Raw genomic sequence first — 17951 nt, 5'->3', positions numbered from 1 at the left:
AACAACAGAATAACACTGGGGGTAGGTCTATAACTATCAGATATTAAACCATATTACAAAGCTGTAATATTTTTAAAGTGTTGTAATAACACATGAATAAACAAAAGAAAATCCAGATATAGACTCAAATATATAGAGGAATTTAAAATTATGTCAAGAGCAGATGGAATTCTTGATGGACTGAATATGTGGAGCAAGAAAAAGAAAGATGTTAAGGATGACTCTAGATGTTTTGTTAGAAAAACAGGAAGGATCAAATTGTCACCAATTCAGTTAAGGCTTTAGGTTACGAAGATTTAGAGAGAACCTAGTGACCTTCCTACTTTCTTTAGGTTATTAAATCAGTAAACAAGTAATGAAAATGACCCTCAGTGTCCTCTAGTTTATGATTTAAAAGAAAGGTCTATAGGATCTAGATGGACATCGAGATGATACAAGATGAACTGAAGCAACTCTGAAAGCAAATACATGCTTGAACCAAATTCTCATTAAAGAGAGAGTAAATAGAAACTTTAACAAACTATGTAAGATTTTTAAGATCTTACTTAGAATAATATAAAGCTTAGCAAATTTGACCCTGAAGTAAATTAAAAGAACAACATAGTGTGACAAAGTACAATTCATTCCAGGAAGAAAAAGACAGTTTAGTATGAAAACATCTCCTAATGTAATTCATGACATCAATACACAATAGAAAAGAACCATATAACCATTTGACCAGATGGTTAAAAGCTACTTTATTTAAGAGTCGACATTCACTCTCTATTCCCTATCCTCCAAAAAATTCTAAATAAATTAAAGAAAGGTTAATTTGATTTACAAAACAAATTTATCTCAAGGCAAGAGCTAAAAGCACAAATATGAAAAACATTCCCATTAAGGTCATGAAGAAGGCAAAACTGTCCATTATTATTTAACATTGTTCTAAAGTTTAAGCCAATACAAAGAAGATGAAAAAAATAGAGGCATACTATCTGAAAGGAGATAATAATGTTCATTATTAGAAGATGATAAACTATTTGGAAGCCATCCCACCCAGGACATAAAATTAAATTTACTTAATGTTAATATTGATTGACTACCTACTAAGTGTGTACTAGTGTTTTAAGTGCTGATGATACATCACTAAACACACATGCACAAAAATCCCAGTTCTGTATGGAAGGCAAAATACTAGAGGAAGGGAACAGACAATGAAAAAAATAAAAAGTTAAAAACTAAAACGAAACACAGCATGGATACACTAAAGCAGAGAAGTGAATTCAGAGTTCTAACAAGAGGGTGGTGGGGATGGATCACTGCATGCAGTATTACATAAGATGGTTAGGAAAGACCTCACCAAGAAAGTGACAATTCCATAAAGACCTAAAAGAAATGAGGAAACATGCCATGGAGCAATCCAAGGGAAAAGTGTTCTAGGCAGAACAAACAGCTTGAGCAAAGGACCTAAGGTGAGAGCATGCCTGGGCATGCTTGAATAACAGTAAGGGGGCCCGTCCATGTAGCTGAAAAGGAATAAGCAAAGAAAAAATATTAGGAGATGAGGTCAAAATAATATTGGAGGTCCGCATCACAGAAGACTCTGTAAGGCCATTGTGAAGTTTTTCTTTAATGATATGAGAAATCACTGGAGTATGGTTTCATTCTGATGATATGAAAAACCTCTGAGTATAGGATTGAGATTATTTGATTTGTGTTTTAATGGGATCACTCTGGCTGCTGTGTACAGAATAGGCTGATATTAGGTACAGAAGTTCAGATGCCAGTTTAAAAAAAATCTATAGCAATAATTTAGATAAAGTAGTGGCTTAAAATAGGGTATTGTCAGTAGATCTCTGATTGAGAGAATGGCTCTGTGGTAGAATCTAAGAGGGGCACCCTGATCCCTACCCTTCTGGTACTCAGGCCTCTGTGAGTTTCCCTTCTCAAGTATAGGCAGGACTTGTCACTTTCCTCTAATCAGAGTATGTTAAAAAATGGATGTGATTACATGATTATATAAGACTCCGTGCCCTTTTTGCTAGAGTCCTTTCCCTCTGCTGGGTTTGAAGAAGAAGCTATGTTGAAAACCACATGGCAAGGATGACAGATGCCTCTTGGGGTTGAGAGCAGCCTTCAACTGACAACCTACAAAGGACTCTAGCTCTAGGCAGCAAAAAAACAAGACCTTCAGTCCTAAAACTAAGAGGTAACACCAATAATCTGTGTGAGTTTGGAAACAGATCCTTCCATAATTAAGCTTCAAATGAGACCACAGCCACAGCTGACACCTTGATTGTAGTCTTATGAGACTGTGAACAGAGGACCGAGCTAAGGTCTACCCAGTCAGAAACTGAGATAATAGATGTGTGCTGTAGGCCACAAAGTTTATGGTAATTTGTTACGCATGAATATAAAAATAACACAAACTCCAAGACTTACACCTAGGCAACTAAAAGCATGACATTGTCATTTGGTTAATATGGAGAAAATGAGAAATTGGGGGGTGGGGGATATACATACATATACACACACATGTGTATATATATGAATATGGGAATATGTAGAATTTTGCTAAAAATAGCAAAAAAATAGAACATAAAACAATAAGAAATGCACAGGACCTACTTGAAGAGAGATATATCACTGAAGAGTAAAAACAAATTTCAATAGAGGTGGTACCTACTAGGGTGAAAATATTAAATATAAAGATATGCATTTTTCCAATTCAGTTAATAAATTTAAGTGTATGTTATTTAGTAATTTAATAACAAATAAGAATTTTATAGAGCTCAATAAAATGCCTCCACTAATAACCAATTTTTTTTTTTTTTTTTTTTTAATGACTACAGCACCTGGTCTTTCTAGGTGGTCTCCATCCAAGTACTAACGAGGCCCAACCCTGCTTAGCTTCCGTGATCAGACATCGGGCTTGTTCAGGGTAGTATGGCCGTAGACCATGGACTGTGGCTCCACTGGGGCACAAACCCAGGACCTTCTGCGTGTAAAGCAGATGTGCTAACCGCTCCACTATGGAGCCACGTCCCTAAATTTTTTTTAAAGAGAATAATGAAATGAATATTTTGTGTATCATATAATCTCATAGACATTTACCTCTATTTATGAGGTTTATACCATGCTCTAAATTTGGGACAGGTGTAACATATTTAGTCTCACAATAATTCTGTGAGGAAGGTACAGTTACTATCACATATGACAAAATGGATGAAAGGATTGAGAATCTTGCCTAAAATAACTCTGGCAATATGGTTTCAGAATCCATGCTCTTAACCACTGAGTGATACTGCCACATACTATAGTGTACACTAGGGCTATAAATATTAAATTCAGAAAAGATGTATGACCTCTATGGAAAAAAATAACATTTTAATTAGAGTAATTAAAGAACACAAATTAAATAGAGACATATACCATGTTCACAGATTGGAAAATTCAGTATTATAACAATGTCAATTCATTCGCTATTGTTCTATAGATTCAATCCCATGATAATCAAAATTCCAGTGGGTTAGTTTGTGTGACAAGCTGATTGTAAAATTTATATGGAAAGAAAAGGACTAAAAGTAGCCAAGATATTTTTGAAAAAGAACAGTGGAAAAAACTGCTCTATCATTTATTATAAATTATTACAAAGCTATAGTAATTACAATGATGTGATATTTGCACAAGGATAAACCAAAATACAACTGAACAGAATGGGAAGTGCAGAAACATATATTTGTATATTCAGATACTTATTTTGTAACACAATAAAGAATTATGTATGTATGTATATAAAGAGATTTATAGCTAATGTTCTATGTGTCCTAGACTAGTTTATAATAGCCAAAACTGGAAAACTGGAAATAACTCAAATGTCCACAAGAAGCATACTATATAAACAAAACATGGTATATTTATACCATGGAATATGAAATTGCAATGAAAATAAATTAACTGAGATATATGCCACACTAATCTTCAAAATCATACTACTACACAGAAAAGGTCAGACATGACAGAATATATGTCAATGGTATATAAAGTTCAAAAAATGGCAAAATTAAAATATATTGTTTAGGAATACATAACTAGGTAGTAAAAACATAAAGTAAATCATAAACATACAAAGTAAATACCATAAAAGTCAAAATTGTGGTTACCACTGGGAATAAGGGAGAGAGTCATGATCAAACAAATGCATGGTGCTAGTTCTCTCTGTTTACTTGATTGGGATTATGTGAATATTTATTGTACAACAATTTTTTAAGTATATGTTTATATTTTATGTAATATGTATATTTTCAATATTTCATAAAAAGCTTAAATGCTACAGTAGGGTAGGTAATGGGAAAAAGAATATCATTATACCCATAAGAAGTATAAACATGTATTCAACGAACAAATTCAGAATTCTAATAAAAGAATGCATACTTTAATTATTACACATAAAGATTCTTGTAAGCTTTAATAACAATGCCATTTACTACTCAATTATGTAATCATCTAATAAACAGATCTTAATGGCTCATTAATTATAAAGCATATTTGTATAAACTAGAGTAAACATAGAAAGAAAAGTCACTTGGGTAAGTTATTTTTCTAGCCTAACCATAACATTAAGGCTAGGTTTACAAAATGAATAGAAGTGTGCAGATTATTTTATATCCACTGATCTAGAAAAATGATCAGAAAAACATGTCTCAAAATTTACACATTATTAGGTTTATAAGCAACAAATTGTGAAATTTAATTTTTGTTGGCTCCAATCCAAATTTCCCAAAGTTATAAAAAAGGAATCTTCTGCCTACCTCACATATAAAGCTAGCTGATTAGATCAAAAAGTATTCTTAAGGAAGTCAATGATTATGCAAGGTGAGTCCAAATTCATAGGTAAACTAAATAAAAGTTTTAATGGGACTTTTTTTTTTATGTACAGAGATAAAGTATTAAAAAATAAATTAAACTAAATTAATGTAAAGGTAGCAACAGTTACATAGACATTTCAGAAGTGTTTGTGTGTATGTGTCTCTCTCAGGATGCAGTTAGAAATAGATCAACTCTACTTATCCCAGACACAAACCTTCTTAGGTTAGGCCTTAAGTTACTTTTATCAAAATAAGAGAAGTTTCTGTATACCAAAAGACAGACAGTAGTCAAAGACCTTACTTAGCTGTTCCTTTATTTCCTACTTCATGTAATGAATGCTAAGCAAAGTGCAAATATTACCCACACTATTACAGTCTTATGATTTCCAGAAGCCAAAATTGTCTTCACCCCAGGGGATATGGCCTTCCCAATTTAAAGGTAGTGAAAACACTAAAGAGTGTTTGCCTATAACAAAGCTTTTAGAAGCAAGACAGATAACTATTTAAGGGTAGGGGTGGATGGGTAGGGGGAATCCAGCCTTCTTTAGTAACTCTGTGAAAGCATTTGAATATCTGTGGTGATATTCAGTCAAATCGATTGCCTCCATTGAGTCAGGTTTATTGATGACATCTAAAGATGGCTTTCTCTCCTCCTTTCGGGCACTGAAGAAGGCTAAGTCCTTCTCTCTATATTTCATGCTATAAATAAGCATAATCTCTAGACAAATAATTTTCACAGAAATTCTACCATCATTATTAGATCTTTTCTTACCTTATTGCAATAAGTGAATTAAATCTTCTGTGAAGAAACACAGATATCCCTAAAATACATTTTTTAAATAAAAGGTCACAATTTTTAAGCTGCATTTGAATTTAAAAAATTGGTGCAAGATACTGATGAGAATCTGAGGATTTTCCTAAGATCTCATGATAGCAGAAAGGTAGTAAGGTTAAAGGGAATGAGTACCACATCTTACTCATCATTACATCCCTCATATCTAGCACAGGGCATAACAAATGCTCAATAAAAATTGGCTGAATAATTGGCTTATTCTGCGGTCATATATAATAAGTACTGCATATCTACGTCACTACACTGAGAAACTCAGATCAGTATAATCTTCCCTCCTGGGTAAAAAGGAAAATAATAGGGTCTCTGACTCATGAAGGCAGGTTAAGAAACGGAAGGAGAACATCCTTCTAACACAGGTGGAGACAGAAAAGGTGGGAATCCAGCGAGAGTGTTAATGGCCTCATCTTTCATAGCAGAGAGTCAATCAATACTGTCTAAAAGTGAACTATAATGCTCAAACCACTTGAAATGTTTTACATATTTTCTTAATCTTAGGGGAATCTCTGGGGAAATAACCATGCCTGGAGTGAAAAAGCAGTTATTTAAAATTCAGCAATTCCTTCTATGTCACTAGGGTTTCTTCTCTTTTCTTTAAAGTTCAGTTAGAATTTAAAATGAAAACCATACCATGATTAAATTTTTATGAAAGACTTTATTTCTATATATCTATTCTGCCTTTATATACATAGAAAGATGTCTAGAATGATTTTCCTTAATGTTAATAATGTCATTTTCAGAATTAGGAAGAATTTCACTTAATTATAATTAATTTTCTGCATTGGTTAATATATAATAAATTGTTTGAAAAGCAAAAGAAAGAGTTAAGATGACTTTTAGGATTAAGCAATAGAATAGATGGTTGGGCCACTTAATGATTTATTTTGTTTTGCTTTTGTGGGAGGAGATCCAAGAGATCAGTTTTAGACATGTTAAGTTTGTGATGTCGGAGAAATGTGTGAATTAAGATGTCGGGAAGGAGAATAATGTTTGAGGGTAGGCATATAAATTGGGGCATCCACTGACATACAGATGATACTTAAAAGCAAAGGTGTAAGTGGATAAACTAGAGGTAGAGTGTACTGTAGTACCCCCTTATCTGTGGTTTTCCTTTCTGTTGTTTCAGTTACCTGTAGTCAGCTGTGGTCTGAAAATAATAAATGGGAAATTCTAGAAATAAACACATCATACCTTTCAAACTGCATGCTGTTCTGAGTAGCATGATGAAATCTCACTCCGTCTGGCCCAGCTCTGGATACACTGGACAAATCATCCTTTTGTCCAGTGTATCCACACTGTATAATGCGACCCACACGTTAGTCACTCAGTAGCCACCTTGGTTATCAGACTGACTGCTGTGGTAGTTCAGTGTTTGTGTTCAAGTAACTCTTATTTTACTTAATAATGGCCCTAAAGTGTCTGAGTAGTTATGTTAGCAATTTGGACATGCCAAAAATAAGCCGTAAATTATATGTACATGTAGGAAAAAACATAGTATATACAAAGTTAAGTACCATCTAGTTTCAGGCATCCACTGGGGGGTCTTAGAATGTATCCCCTGTGGATAAGGGAGGACTACAGTATAGACAGAAAGTGGACCCATGGACAAGTTCTGAGTAGTCCAACATTCAGAGTTTGCTTAAGAATACAAAGGAGAAGAAACAGCAGCCATAGAAGTGTGTGGTGTCACAGAGGCAAAGAGAACTTCCACGTAAAAGAAACGGGCCACTATATCAAATGCTACTGAGAATTATAGTAAAATGAGAATTAAAAAGAGAAGAAGAGTCCAGTAGATTCATCATTATAGAAGTTATCAGTAACCTGGAGATGAGCAAGATATGCAGTTCTGACAGACTTATAGTCAAATGTCAATGTCAAATCTAAGTGGGTTGAGTAGTAAACAGACATGAGCAAGTAGGGACAGTGTGTATAGATCACTTTGCTAGCGGGTGAGAGGCAGAGAAACAGGACAGTGGCTGGAGGAGATGTGAAGTCAAAGAAAGTTTCTTTTTGCATGCATTTTGTTCTGTTTCAATGTAAGATGGGACATATGAAAGCATATCAGTCTGCACGCTGATACCAACAGTAGAAAAGGACAGGTTGGAAGTACAATCTCCTCGTATATTAGTCATTTACAATATAAGGTTTATAAGACAATCTTGGCAAATAAAAATTCAGAATATCAGATAGAATGTGATGCTGTTGAAAAGTTAAAATCTACATTTCACTAAGTCCCATATATAGAGTCATCTAAGCGCTGTGGTAAACCTAAAGGAGTTGTGTTGAACTTATGCTATTTATAAATTTTTGAAGCAGGAGAAGAAAATAAAGAGAATGAAATAAGCAATGCTAAATTAGAAGTCATAGACATTAATGGGATGATCTACTGAAGGGCGTGGTATGATGAAGGTACAATTAGAAACCAATAAAAACACTATAGGAGGGAAAAATGCAGGTAAGAATCTAAAACACATGGAAACACAACATTTATATAATACAAAGCTATGATCTAAATTATCACATCACTGGACTTCAGTGACCAATGCTGGATGAAAATGAGTAAAAAAAATTAAATAAAAGTAAATAACTTTAAGTATGATTTAAAATACAACCGAATTAAATGTTGTTATGAGAATGAAATTTAAAATACAATGAAATAAATTTCTTGTCAATGAAAAACTTGTCACAAGGCACATAAAATACAAACTTCCTCAGAAAGTGATTTTGTCATTTTCTTTGTCTGAATTCTGATGTTGTAAACATAGCAAACTATTTGGCAGCATGTAGAAGACTACTGGAATACTAAAAAAATGAAGACAAAATTTATTTCCTAGTAAAACATAAAAATAGAATAAAATTGATAAAAATCAACACCTGAAGTACTATTATTATATTCATTATGGTCATTTTTATAGTGTTTGCTGTGTGACAGGTACTGTTATAAGCCCTTTTTATTTTTCCTATGTAATTCTCACGATAACTCAGAAAAATAATATAATTATATCCTCCATTTTACAGATGAGTAACTGAGATCTCACCTCACACAATGAGTAAATAGCAGGTAGTCTGACTCCAGAGTCCATCATGTTGCTAACTACTATAGTGCATGAGTCTATTGCATGTATTGACAATGGAATGGCAAATTTTCTAGTGTAGGATAGAACAACTCCATTTGGACATTATAAGAAAGTACACTCTGAAAATTAACGTATTTTATTCTCAGGAGCATTTTACTTCTTAGATTGCTTTTTGCATGACTAAAATTTTATTGTTAATTTTTTTGCCAGAAAAACAATAAAGAAAAATACTATTCTGTCAAAAAAACAAACATAAAAAAAGAAATTCATTCAATATATCAATAGCAAGAAGCCAAATCGATGTTCTATAACTATAAAACTCAGAAAAATACTTGCTATGCAAAAGGAGGTTCTACTGAATGGATTTTTCCTTTTCCTTGTTATCTCTCATCACTGCTTACTATATGATGTATCTGATGCTATACATGGAAAGTTAAAATTTAATGTGAAATGTATTTAGAGATAAATGATACAATATCCAAAGAACTATAATAGCTGCAGCTTTTTTCTACCTTCTTTGAAGTATTAATGAATGGTTAAATAAAGCTCAGCTATCAATAATTTTCTAAAAGTTTGAGTATAAGATTTATAATATATACTATCATCTAAGAATTCTAATTTTAGAAATGTAATTGCTTTATTTCTTAGGTAAAGCATTCTCACTGACCCTTCTCCCTCATGTCCAAAAACGTTACTTTGCTAGTAGAAAGGAAAAAAATCACAAACCTAGGAAAATTTCTTTAATTCCGCTTCTTATAAAGGTAGTAATTTATAGATAGGGAAGCAAGTTACATGTCTAAATATGACCAAAAAATTAAGAGTTTTATAAGTCTCTGTAGCTCAAACACCTCTACTCCCCCCACTACCGCTAGCCCCTGGCCATTTGAACATGCTAAATAAAACACTAAGAAATATACTCAACCAGAAAGATATAAACCTTCGGAAACTAAAGTTAAAGACTATGATTAATATCAAAGAGCAAAATTTGGGCCTCAAGAAAAACCATCCATTTCTAGGCTTCTTTCAAGATTAGAGCAGGAGTCCAATTAAATACCAACCCAGGGAAGCCCCAGTTGACTCCTGAGTAAACTGAATAGTCTGCAAAATGCCTCTAGTAAATCAAACAAAAGTAGAACACACTGTAGTTAATACAGAACCAAAATGTAGACAAAGGCCATAATGTAATGGCTATAATTTACTTTGCTTGTAACATTACAGAAAGACAAATTACCTTTAAACATGCTTTAAAAATTAGCTTATTTAATTTTTTGAAAGTGTATATAACATACCCTTTTTTGTATGATTTTGTAATATCAAAAACATATCTCAAGAAATATTTAGCACCTTACCTTAGACCAAAGATGTGTGATTGTTCATAATTGAATAGAGAACGAATCTTAGCTTCAGAATTCAAAATTATAAGTCTATCAATAACATTCTGAAAAAGAAAAGATTTAGAGTGAGATCGTGCTTGGCCGAAACCATTTAAAGAAAACCAAATCAACAAATATTTGGATTGTGGTGCTCAAACTTGGCTTTATACTTCAATCACCTAGGGAGGTGTTTTTTTTTTTTTTAAAAAAAGAATTATCAATGCCTGAGTCTTATCCCTAGAGATTGTGAATTAACTGGTCTATAAATGTGGCCTGGGCATTAAATTTTGTGAAAGTTCCCGAAATGAATTATCAAATGTTCAGCCAAAGTGGAGTATGACTAATTTATACCCTATTCTGATATCATGTGAATAGCTTATGCAGCCAGTTAAGTAGTGATTAAACAGCTAAAAATGTAAACTACTTTGAAAAACAAATATGAAATATACAAGTATGAAGCATGAACAGATTTGAATAGTTTTATCTAGTAACTATTTGAGACTTTGTTAATAGATATTCTCTGTTCATGTAAATCAGTGGTTTCCAACCCTGGTTGAACACTGGAATCACCTAGAAAACTTATAGATGAGTGGAAAAATAGATTAGATAGATGATTAGATAGATTATTAGACAGACAGACAGACAGACAGACAGACAGATAAAGTGTTATGTAGGTAGGCAGGTAAGTAGGTAGGTAGGTAGGTAAGTAGGTAGGTATGTCCAGCCTCTATCCTGGAACAATTTTGTCACTATCTGTGGTAGGGTATGATTCTGGCATTAAAGTCCTTTTAAAAGCTCTCCAAGATGTTGCAATGAGTAACCAGGTATAAACATCACTTATACAAGTACAGAGAGAATCTGATGACCTAGGTACCACCAATTGTCCCAAGCAGTGACAATTTAGGCCTATCAAGCAATTGTGAGCACTGTGTAAGCCTTTCTTTTGTGTATATCTTTGGGTTCAGGCCTAAGAAATTTATTCACAACACTTGTCTCTCATATTGCTCATTTCCTGACCAAGAAACTTGCTACCCTCCAGTGAATTTAAATTCAAGATATTTCTGTGATCAACAGGGCAAAAGAAGAAAGGTTTCACTAGGGTGTAAAGTCACATAATATTTATTGAGATCTATGTGGATGATAAAACAAATATCACATCATCAAATAAGTAAGAGGCAGGAGAATGAGTTTGTAAGGAGGATGATATAATGGATATATCAAAATCACATTTCAAAAATACTAATCAAAATATAGTAAAAACTAGATTATGTGTAAACTTACTTAGTAAAAAATTATACTAACACTTAGGAATGTATTTACCATCCTACAGATATCTTGTAAAAATATGTAAATAATTTACAATCAGGAAATGTTAAATAAACCGGCTAACAATTGAGAATAAAAAGACTGCTATCTTAAAATAATCTGCCATTGCTGTCTGCTGCTTAGCTGGGCTCTCCTTGTTTCATTACAATAGAATATGAGCTAAGCAACTCATTCATATTCTCAGCCTTATATTCATTTCTCATTAACAGCCCCCTTGCTTTCTCCCTCTCTCTACTAATTTCTCCACTCTGACAGTCCTGATTCAGCTATGGTGACAGAGACACGGAGCTCTCTTTGACTGGCCCAGACACCTGGATACTATTAAATAAGCAGTCTTTGCAGTAGATATATGGAGAGACTTGTTTGCTATGTAGTTCTTCTTCAAATAGGTACATATTTTTACTATTTAATATTGTGATTTTTAAGAAATGATCTATTATCACTTTTTACCATAGTAAATCTTCACAGATTGATCTAGAAATACTTATGTATTACTAGCCTGCTCTTACCTGAGAAGAAAGAGATTGCCAATTAGTTCTGTGAAAGGATTGCTCTAGATTTCTCTTCATTTGGAGGGCACTAGTATAAGTGACTGAAATTGGAACAGCTATCTGAATACTAAGCTCTTACTATTTGATAGCAAATAATACCTTGTGACTCAAAAGTTCTAGCTCTGAATCTAGTACTAGATATTGTAAGAATAAAAAAGAGAATGTAATACCACAAGCTAATGGAAGGGTAGATTGCAGTCATATATCAATGATAATGCATTTTCAGAGAACAAACATTACAGTAAATAATTTCTTCTTCAAGAGGATTACATTGATGGATCATCACTTAGGGAGGAAAACAAAACTCCTGGGAAACCTGTCTTATGGAGAACTTCAGTTTCTAAGCACTGAAACACATGTGAGTAAGGCAATCAGTTTCCTAAATCAACGGCTTCCCAGCAACAAGCCAGAGTAAGAAAGGTTTGGGACTCACAAATTGTAGTTTAAAACTCTGTCTTTTTAAAGGACATTATCCAGCTTGAGAATATGTTCAATAATCTAGTAGGTCAGGATGAGAGAGAGATTAGAAAAAACAAACAAGAATATCTATTCTATATAAATAGATACATGTTTGAGTGCCTACCCTGCACTCAATTGCCTTGATGCCTTGTTTATGCTGACCCTTTTTATTTAAGAAAGGGCCCAGTAAAGATCTATCACAATGCTAGTATTTCAGCACTTGCATTACTAGGAGTGGCTTGTGACTGATTAGCCCATGAATGTCTATAAACAAAACTCAGTCTGTTAAGGAGGGTCTGCTATAGCACAATATCATAGACTGAATGTCTTATAAACAACAAGAATTTTAATTCTCACAGTTCTGGAGGTTGGGAAGTCCAAGATCTAGGTGCCAGAAGATTCTGTGTCTATTAAGGGCCTGCTTTCTGGTTCACAGACAGTCCTTTCATGTATATAGAAAGGGCAAGAGATTCCTCCGGGGTCTTTTTATAAGGCACTAATCACCTCCTTAAGGCCCCACCTCCAAATATCATCACACTAGGAATTAGATTTCAACGTAAGAATTTTAGAGGCATACAGACATTCCGTCTACAGCAAGGAGGTAGAAGAAAACGTCACTCTCCTGTCTGGTGGTACAGTGAATTAAATTGTGACACTGTCCCCACCCCAACCCCAAAAAATACACCCCTCTCCCAAAAGAAGGAGATATCTATATCCTAATTCACAGAACCTATGTTTGTTACACTATTTAGGAAAAGGGTCTTTGCAGAGGAAATTAAATTAAGGATCTCGAGGTAAGATGATCCTGGGTTATCCTAGTGGGCCCCAAATCAAATGACAAGTGTAGTGTCCTTATAAGAGAAAGACAAAAAGAGATTTAAGACAGAGGAGAAGGCCTTGTGAAATGGATGCAGAAGGAGAGTTGTGCAGCAACGAGCCATGAAATTCCTGGAACCACTAAAAGTCGGAAGAGGCAAGGAAGGATTCTCCCTGGAGACTTCGGAGGGAATGGGGCCCTGCTGACACCTTGATTTCAGACTCCTGGCATCCATAACTGTGAGAGAATAAATTTCTGTTGTTTTAAGCTATGTAGTTTATAGTAATTTGTTATGGAAGCCCTAGAAAACTAATACAGGGGAGATGGTGAAGACATCAGTATGGAGTAACAGGTAGTCCAGTATCCTCTCCTAGAGAATGCCATCCGAGAAGAACATACTAATGATAATTATAGCAAAAAGTTATATAGCATCTATCTGCCAGGCAGTGGTTTAAACTTTTATATTTAACTCGGGTCATTTAATTGTCATATTTAATTGTCCTGAGATAGGAATGTTATTACCCTCTTTTAATAGAGAAGAAAACTAAGATCTAACTTGTCTAAAGTCTCACAGCTTTTAAGAGGCAGAACCAGACTCTAACCCAGTCAGTCTGGCTTCAGAATACAAACACTTAAGTAAACTATGTATATGCCTTCAATAAAGCCAAGATAGTAATAATAGGAAAGGGTACAAGTTTGATAAAGCGGGGGACCATCAGAGACAGACAGACAGATGTGGACCTGACTGCATTTCAAAGTTCTATTTCCACTTGTCCTTGATTTTCCTACAATTTGGTTATGAAAGTCAATAGATTTCTTCTTCTTCCTAAACTAACTCAAATTGAATTCTCCAATAATGAAAAGGATCTTACCTAATACACCACTTATGTAACTCAAAGTTAAGTGACAGAAACTGAAAAGCAATTGAAAATTGTATCTGTTAGAGGGAAAGAATATTTGCATCATTCACCTTTAATATACTAAAGTACAACCAAAGAGTTGTTCACAGGGCCTAGAGTTCTGGTAGATACCTGATACAAAGCTATGAAAACTTAAGGCCAAATATCCCTAAAATATAAAGAATTTCCTCAAATTGAGGAGAAAAAAAGTAGCATGAATAGAAAAATAGCAAAAATGAACTGAAAGACCATAAAGAGAGGAAGAAATGCCAATGGTGAAATATGAAAAGGTTTTTGGTTCATCATGAGGAAAATATAAATCAACACTTCTCTCCCGTCTGACAAATATGTAGACCTCTGACCACATATAATCTTCTTAATGAGTCTGCCAGAAAACAAGCACTATCATATTTTATTCAGGAGAATGCAGAAGGATTATTCCCTGTGGGTGAAAATTTAGCAATATATACCAAAATTACATGTGAATTTATCTCGACACAGTTATTCCACTTCTAGAAATCTAGCTCAGAGATACTGTGGTAGGCAGAATTCTAAGATGGCTGTAAGGTCTTAAAAACTAATGAAGGTACTGCTGTGAAAAGATTTTTACAGATGTAATTAGTCCCTAATTAGTTTTATTTAAAATAGGAGAGAAAAATATATAAGACGTAAAGAAAGTAAATGTCCACCATAGATGAATGGATGAATAAACTATACCCCATCCATATAATAGAGTACTATACGATTATTAAAAAGGATGAGGACAAGCTCTATATGCTATGGAATCATCTCAAAGACAGAATTAAAAGAAAAGCAAAGGACAGAACAGTGTTTATAGTAAACTGCCTTTTGCTTAAAAAATCTGGGGACGTAGGATAAACATAAAACTAATAAAAATGGTCAGCTACAAAGTAGTGTGGTAGAATAGAACTTTCTGCAATAATGGGAATGTCCTCTCTGTGTGCTGTCCAGTGTGATAGCCATTACCACATGTGGCTTAGTGGGCACTTGAAATCTTAAAATATGAATCGTACTTAAAATGAATTTCTAACCTTATTTATTTGTAATTAATCTAAGTTAATCTAAATATATACGTGTGGCTAATAGCTATTATATTGAAAATCAAACTATGGGAAGAGAAGAAAAAGGGAATTAATATGTGAGGACATTATGTGAATATACCTTGTTATATATGGGAATTGCATATTTTTCTATAACTTAAAAGACAAAATTCAGACAATAAAGAAAAATGGAAAACAATCTCTCTAAATTTAAAACATTCTCAAACAAAACCAATCTATCAAGTTAGTGGGACAACCAGGACAAGTAGAGATTTACTTACTGCAAATGACTTTAAAACACAATATTTTGACTATAAGTTCCCAGTGGCATATATTCTAAGGACAAAACTAACTGAAAAGAAATGTCAGTATGCATTCACTAATCTTATTTTGGAACTATCATATGTAAATTGTACAATAAAATAAGTGATTTTGTTCATGTATTAGGAACCAAATTTTTCAGTGAAAGAGAAAAATATATAAGCATATAATAAGAAATATCAATATAGGCTCATGATTAATTTTTCTCTTAAAAATAAAAACTATATATGATCCAGCAATACCTCTACTGGGTATTTACCCCAAAGACTTGAAAACATATAGCTGAAAAGATATTTGCACACCAAAGTTCATAGCAGCATTATTCACAGTGGCCAGGACATGGAAGCAACTGAAGTGCCCTACAATAGATGACTGGATAAAGACGCTGTGGTACATATATATATATATATATATATATATATATATACAATGGAATAGTATTCAGCCATAAAAAGAGATGAAATTCTGTCATTTACAACAACATGGATGGACCTTGAGATAATCATGCTAAGTGAAATAAGCCAGACAGAAAAAGTTGAAAACCACATGATATCACTTATATGTAGGATATAAACCTAAAAGCAACAAACAAGCAGGACAAACAAATAGCAACTCATGGACACAGACAACAGACGAGTGGTTACCAGAGGGTGGGGGGCAGGGGGAAGGGGGAAATTAGATGGTGTGAAAGGGGTCAGATATGTGGTGACAGAAAGAAATCTAACTATGGGCAGTGAACACACAATGCAATATACATATGCCTTACTGTTGAATTGTACACCTGACACTTGCTGGATTTCATTAATCGATGTTACCATAATAAAAATAAATAAAAAACAAAATAAAAAAAATAAATAAATAAAAACTATTTTTCCTTTTTGGCTGTCCACTGAACAGGTTATAATTTCTAAATAACACTTCTTACTAAAAGGAACAAGGACTCACTGAAGATGGCTGATTCCAGGCTGAGCCAGAAAATGTGTACAATAAGCCTGGAACATCTTATATAAGAAAGCAAAAAAGCAAAATATAAAAAATGAATAAATATATGTCAAAAGGACTCAGCAGCCAAAAAAGAAATAAATTGATCATTAAAAATAATAATCCCTGCATTGGATTGAAACATAAACATTTTTAGTAAAAACTAAAAGTTGATAATGATAATAATAAAATCTCCCTTTGGGGGATTTTCCAGCGCCAATTCATTATCCTGAAATTTTATTTAAAAAATAAAATAAGTGAAACATTTATTCTGTCATTGCTAAAAGAACTGTATTTCAGGGTTTCCTTTATTGAATAATTCCAGTTAGATACAAAAAGAATGACAGAACTAGAATCACCATTTCACATCTCCTAAGGAAACAATTAATCAATGTAACCCAGGACAAATAATACAGTTTCTCCAATAAATCAATGGCATGAAAACAGAAAGGGAGGGGGAACTGTTTTAGAATAAAAAGAGACTTAAAAGACATAATGACTGAATGTAATAGGTGAACCTTGTTCGGATCATGACTTGACCAACTGTAAAAAAGGATATCTTTGAGACATCAAAGGAAACTTCTATATAGATGACATATTAGATAATATTAAGGTTTTATAGCTAATATTTTAGATATGACAAAGCCAGAATGGTTTACAGGGTAGTAATCTAAATCAAAATAAAACCTCTAAAAGTCCCTTTCAGTTAGAGGTAAGTTATTTACAGATAAATTGATATTATGCTCAAAATATGCTTTACAATTCTCCGGTGGGGGAAAAAGGCAAGAGTAAAGGAGAAGAAACTGGAAAATAATTGGAAAATAGATGGAAGAACATGACAGAATGTTGATAAAAGGTGCAGTTTAGTGAGTGGAATATGGGGAGTTCATTATACTGTTTTTTAATGTAAATTTGAAAATGTCATCAAAATAAAGCCCATACATGTGCCTCTGTGTGTGTGTGTGTGTGTGTGTGCGCGCGCGCGCGCACACACACACACACACACACACACACACACACACACACACACAGCTCTTCAGTATCACTCTTTAGGGGTCCTGACATCATGGGACTTCCAGAGAAAATATAAAGTTATTGAATTAAATCCTTTTGAATAAAGCCTAAGAGGGACCCAACTTGTTAAGAGTCTAGCCAAGAAGAAATAATAAAACAGTGAGGTTATTGAGAACCTACCATGCTCATAGGAGAAAAAAAAAAATCCAAAAAACAAAAATAAATAAATAAAACCCAAATTGCTAGACTTTCAGGGCAAAAGACAAATATGACACAGTTCTTCTCCTTATGTATCTTATGGTCTATTAGAAGAGACAATACATAAATAATAAAATAATGTGGCACATATTTTATTCATGGACAAGGTGCTACGAG

General features: G+C 33.6%; 1 protein-coding gene across 1 annotated transcript in view; it reads right to left on the bottom strand.

The window, feature by feature from the left end:
- The window catches only part of TBC1D32 (TBC1 domain family member 32), a 174437-nt gene that overhangs the window by 69553 nt on the left and 86933 nt on the right, over nucleotides 1–17951 (bottom strand). Inside the window, exon 23 of the mRNA XM_011358802.2 lies at nucleotides 10124–10212. Coding sequence (XP_011357104.1) covers nucleotides 10124–10212 — 89 coding nt within the window. The remainder of the gene's footprint in view (nucleotides 1–10123; nucleotides 10213–17951) is intronic.

This window comes from Pteropus vampyrus, unplaced genomic scaffold (genome assembly GCF_000151845.1).
Source record: "Pteropus vampyrus isolate Shadow unplaced genomic scaffold, Pvam_2.0 Scaffold43, whole genome shotgun sequence".
NCBI lineage: Eukaryota > Metazoa > Chordata > Mammalia > Chiroptera > Pteropodidae > Pteropus > Pteropus vampyrus.
Note: the sequence above shows the minus strand (reverse complement) of the source record. Positions and strands in the feature narration are given on the sequence as shown.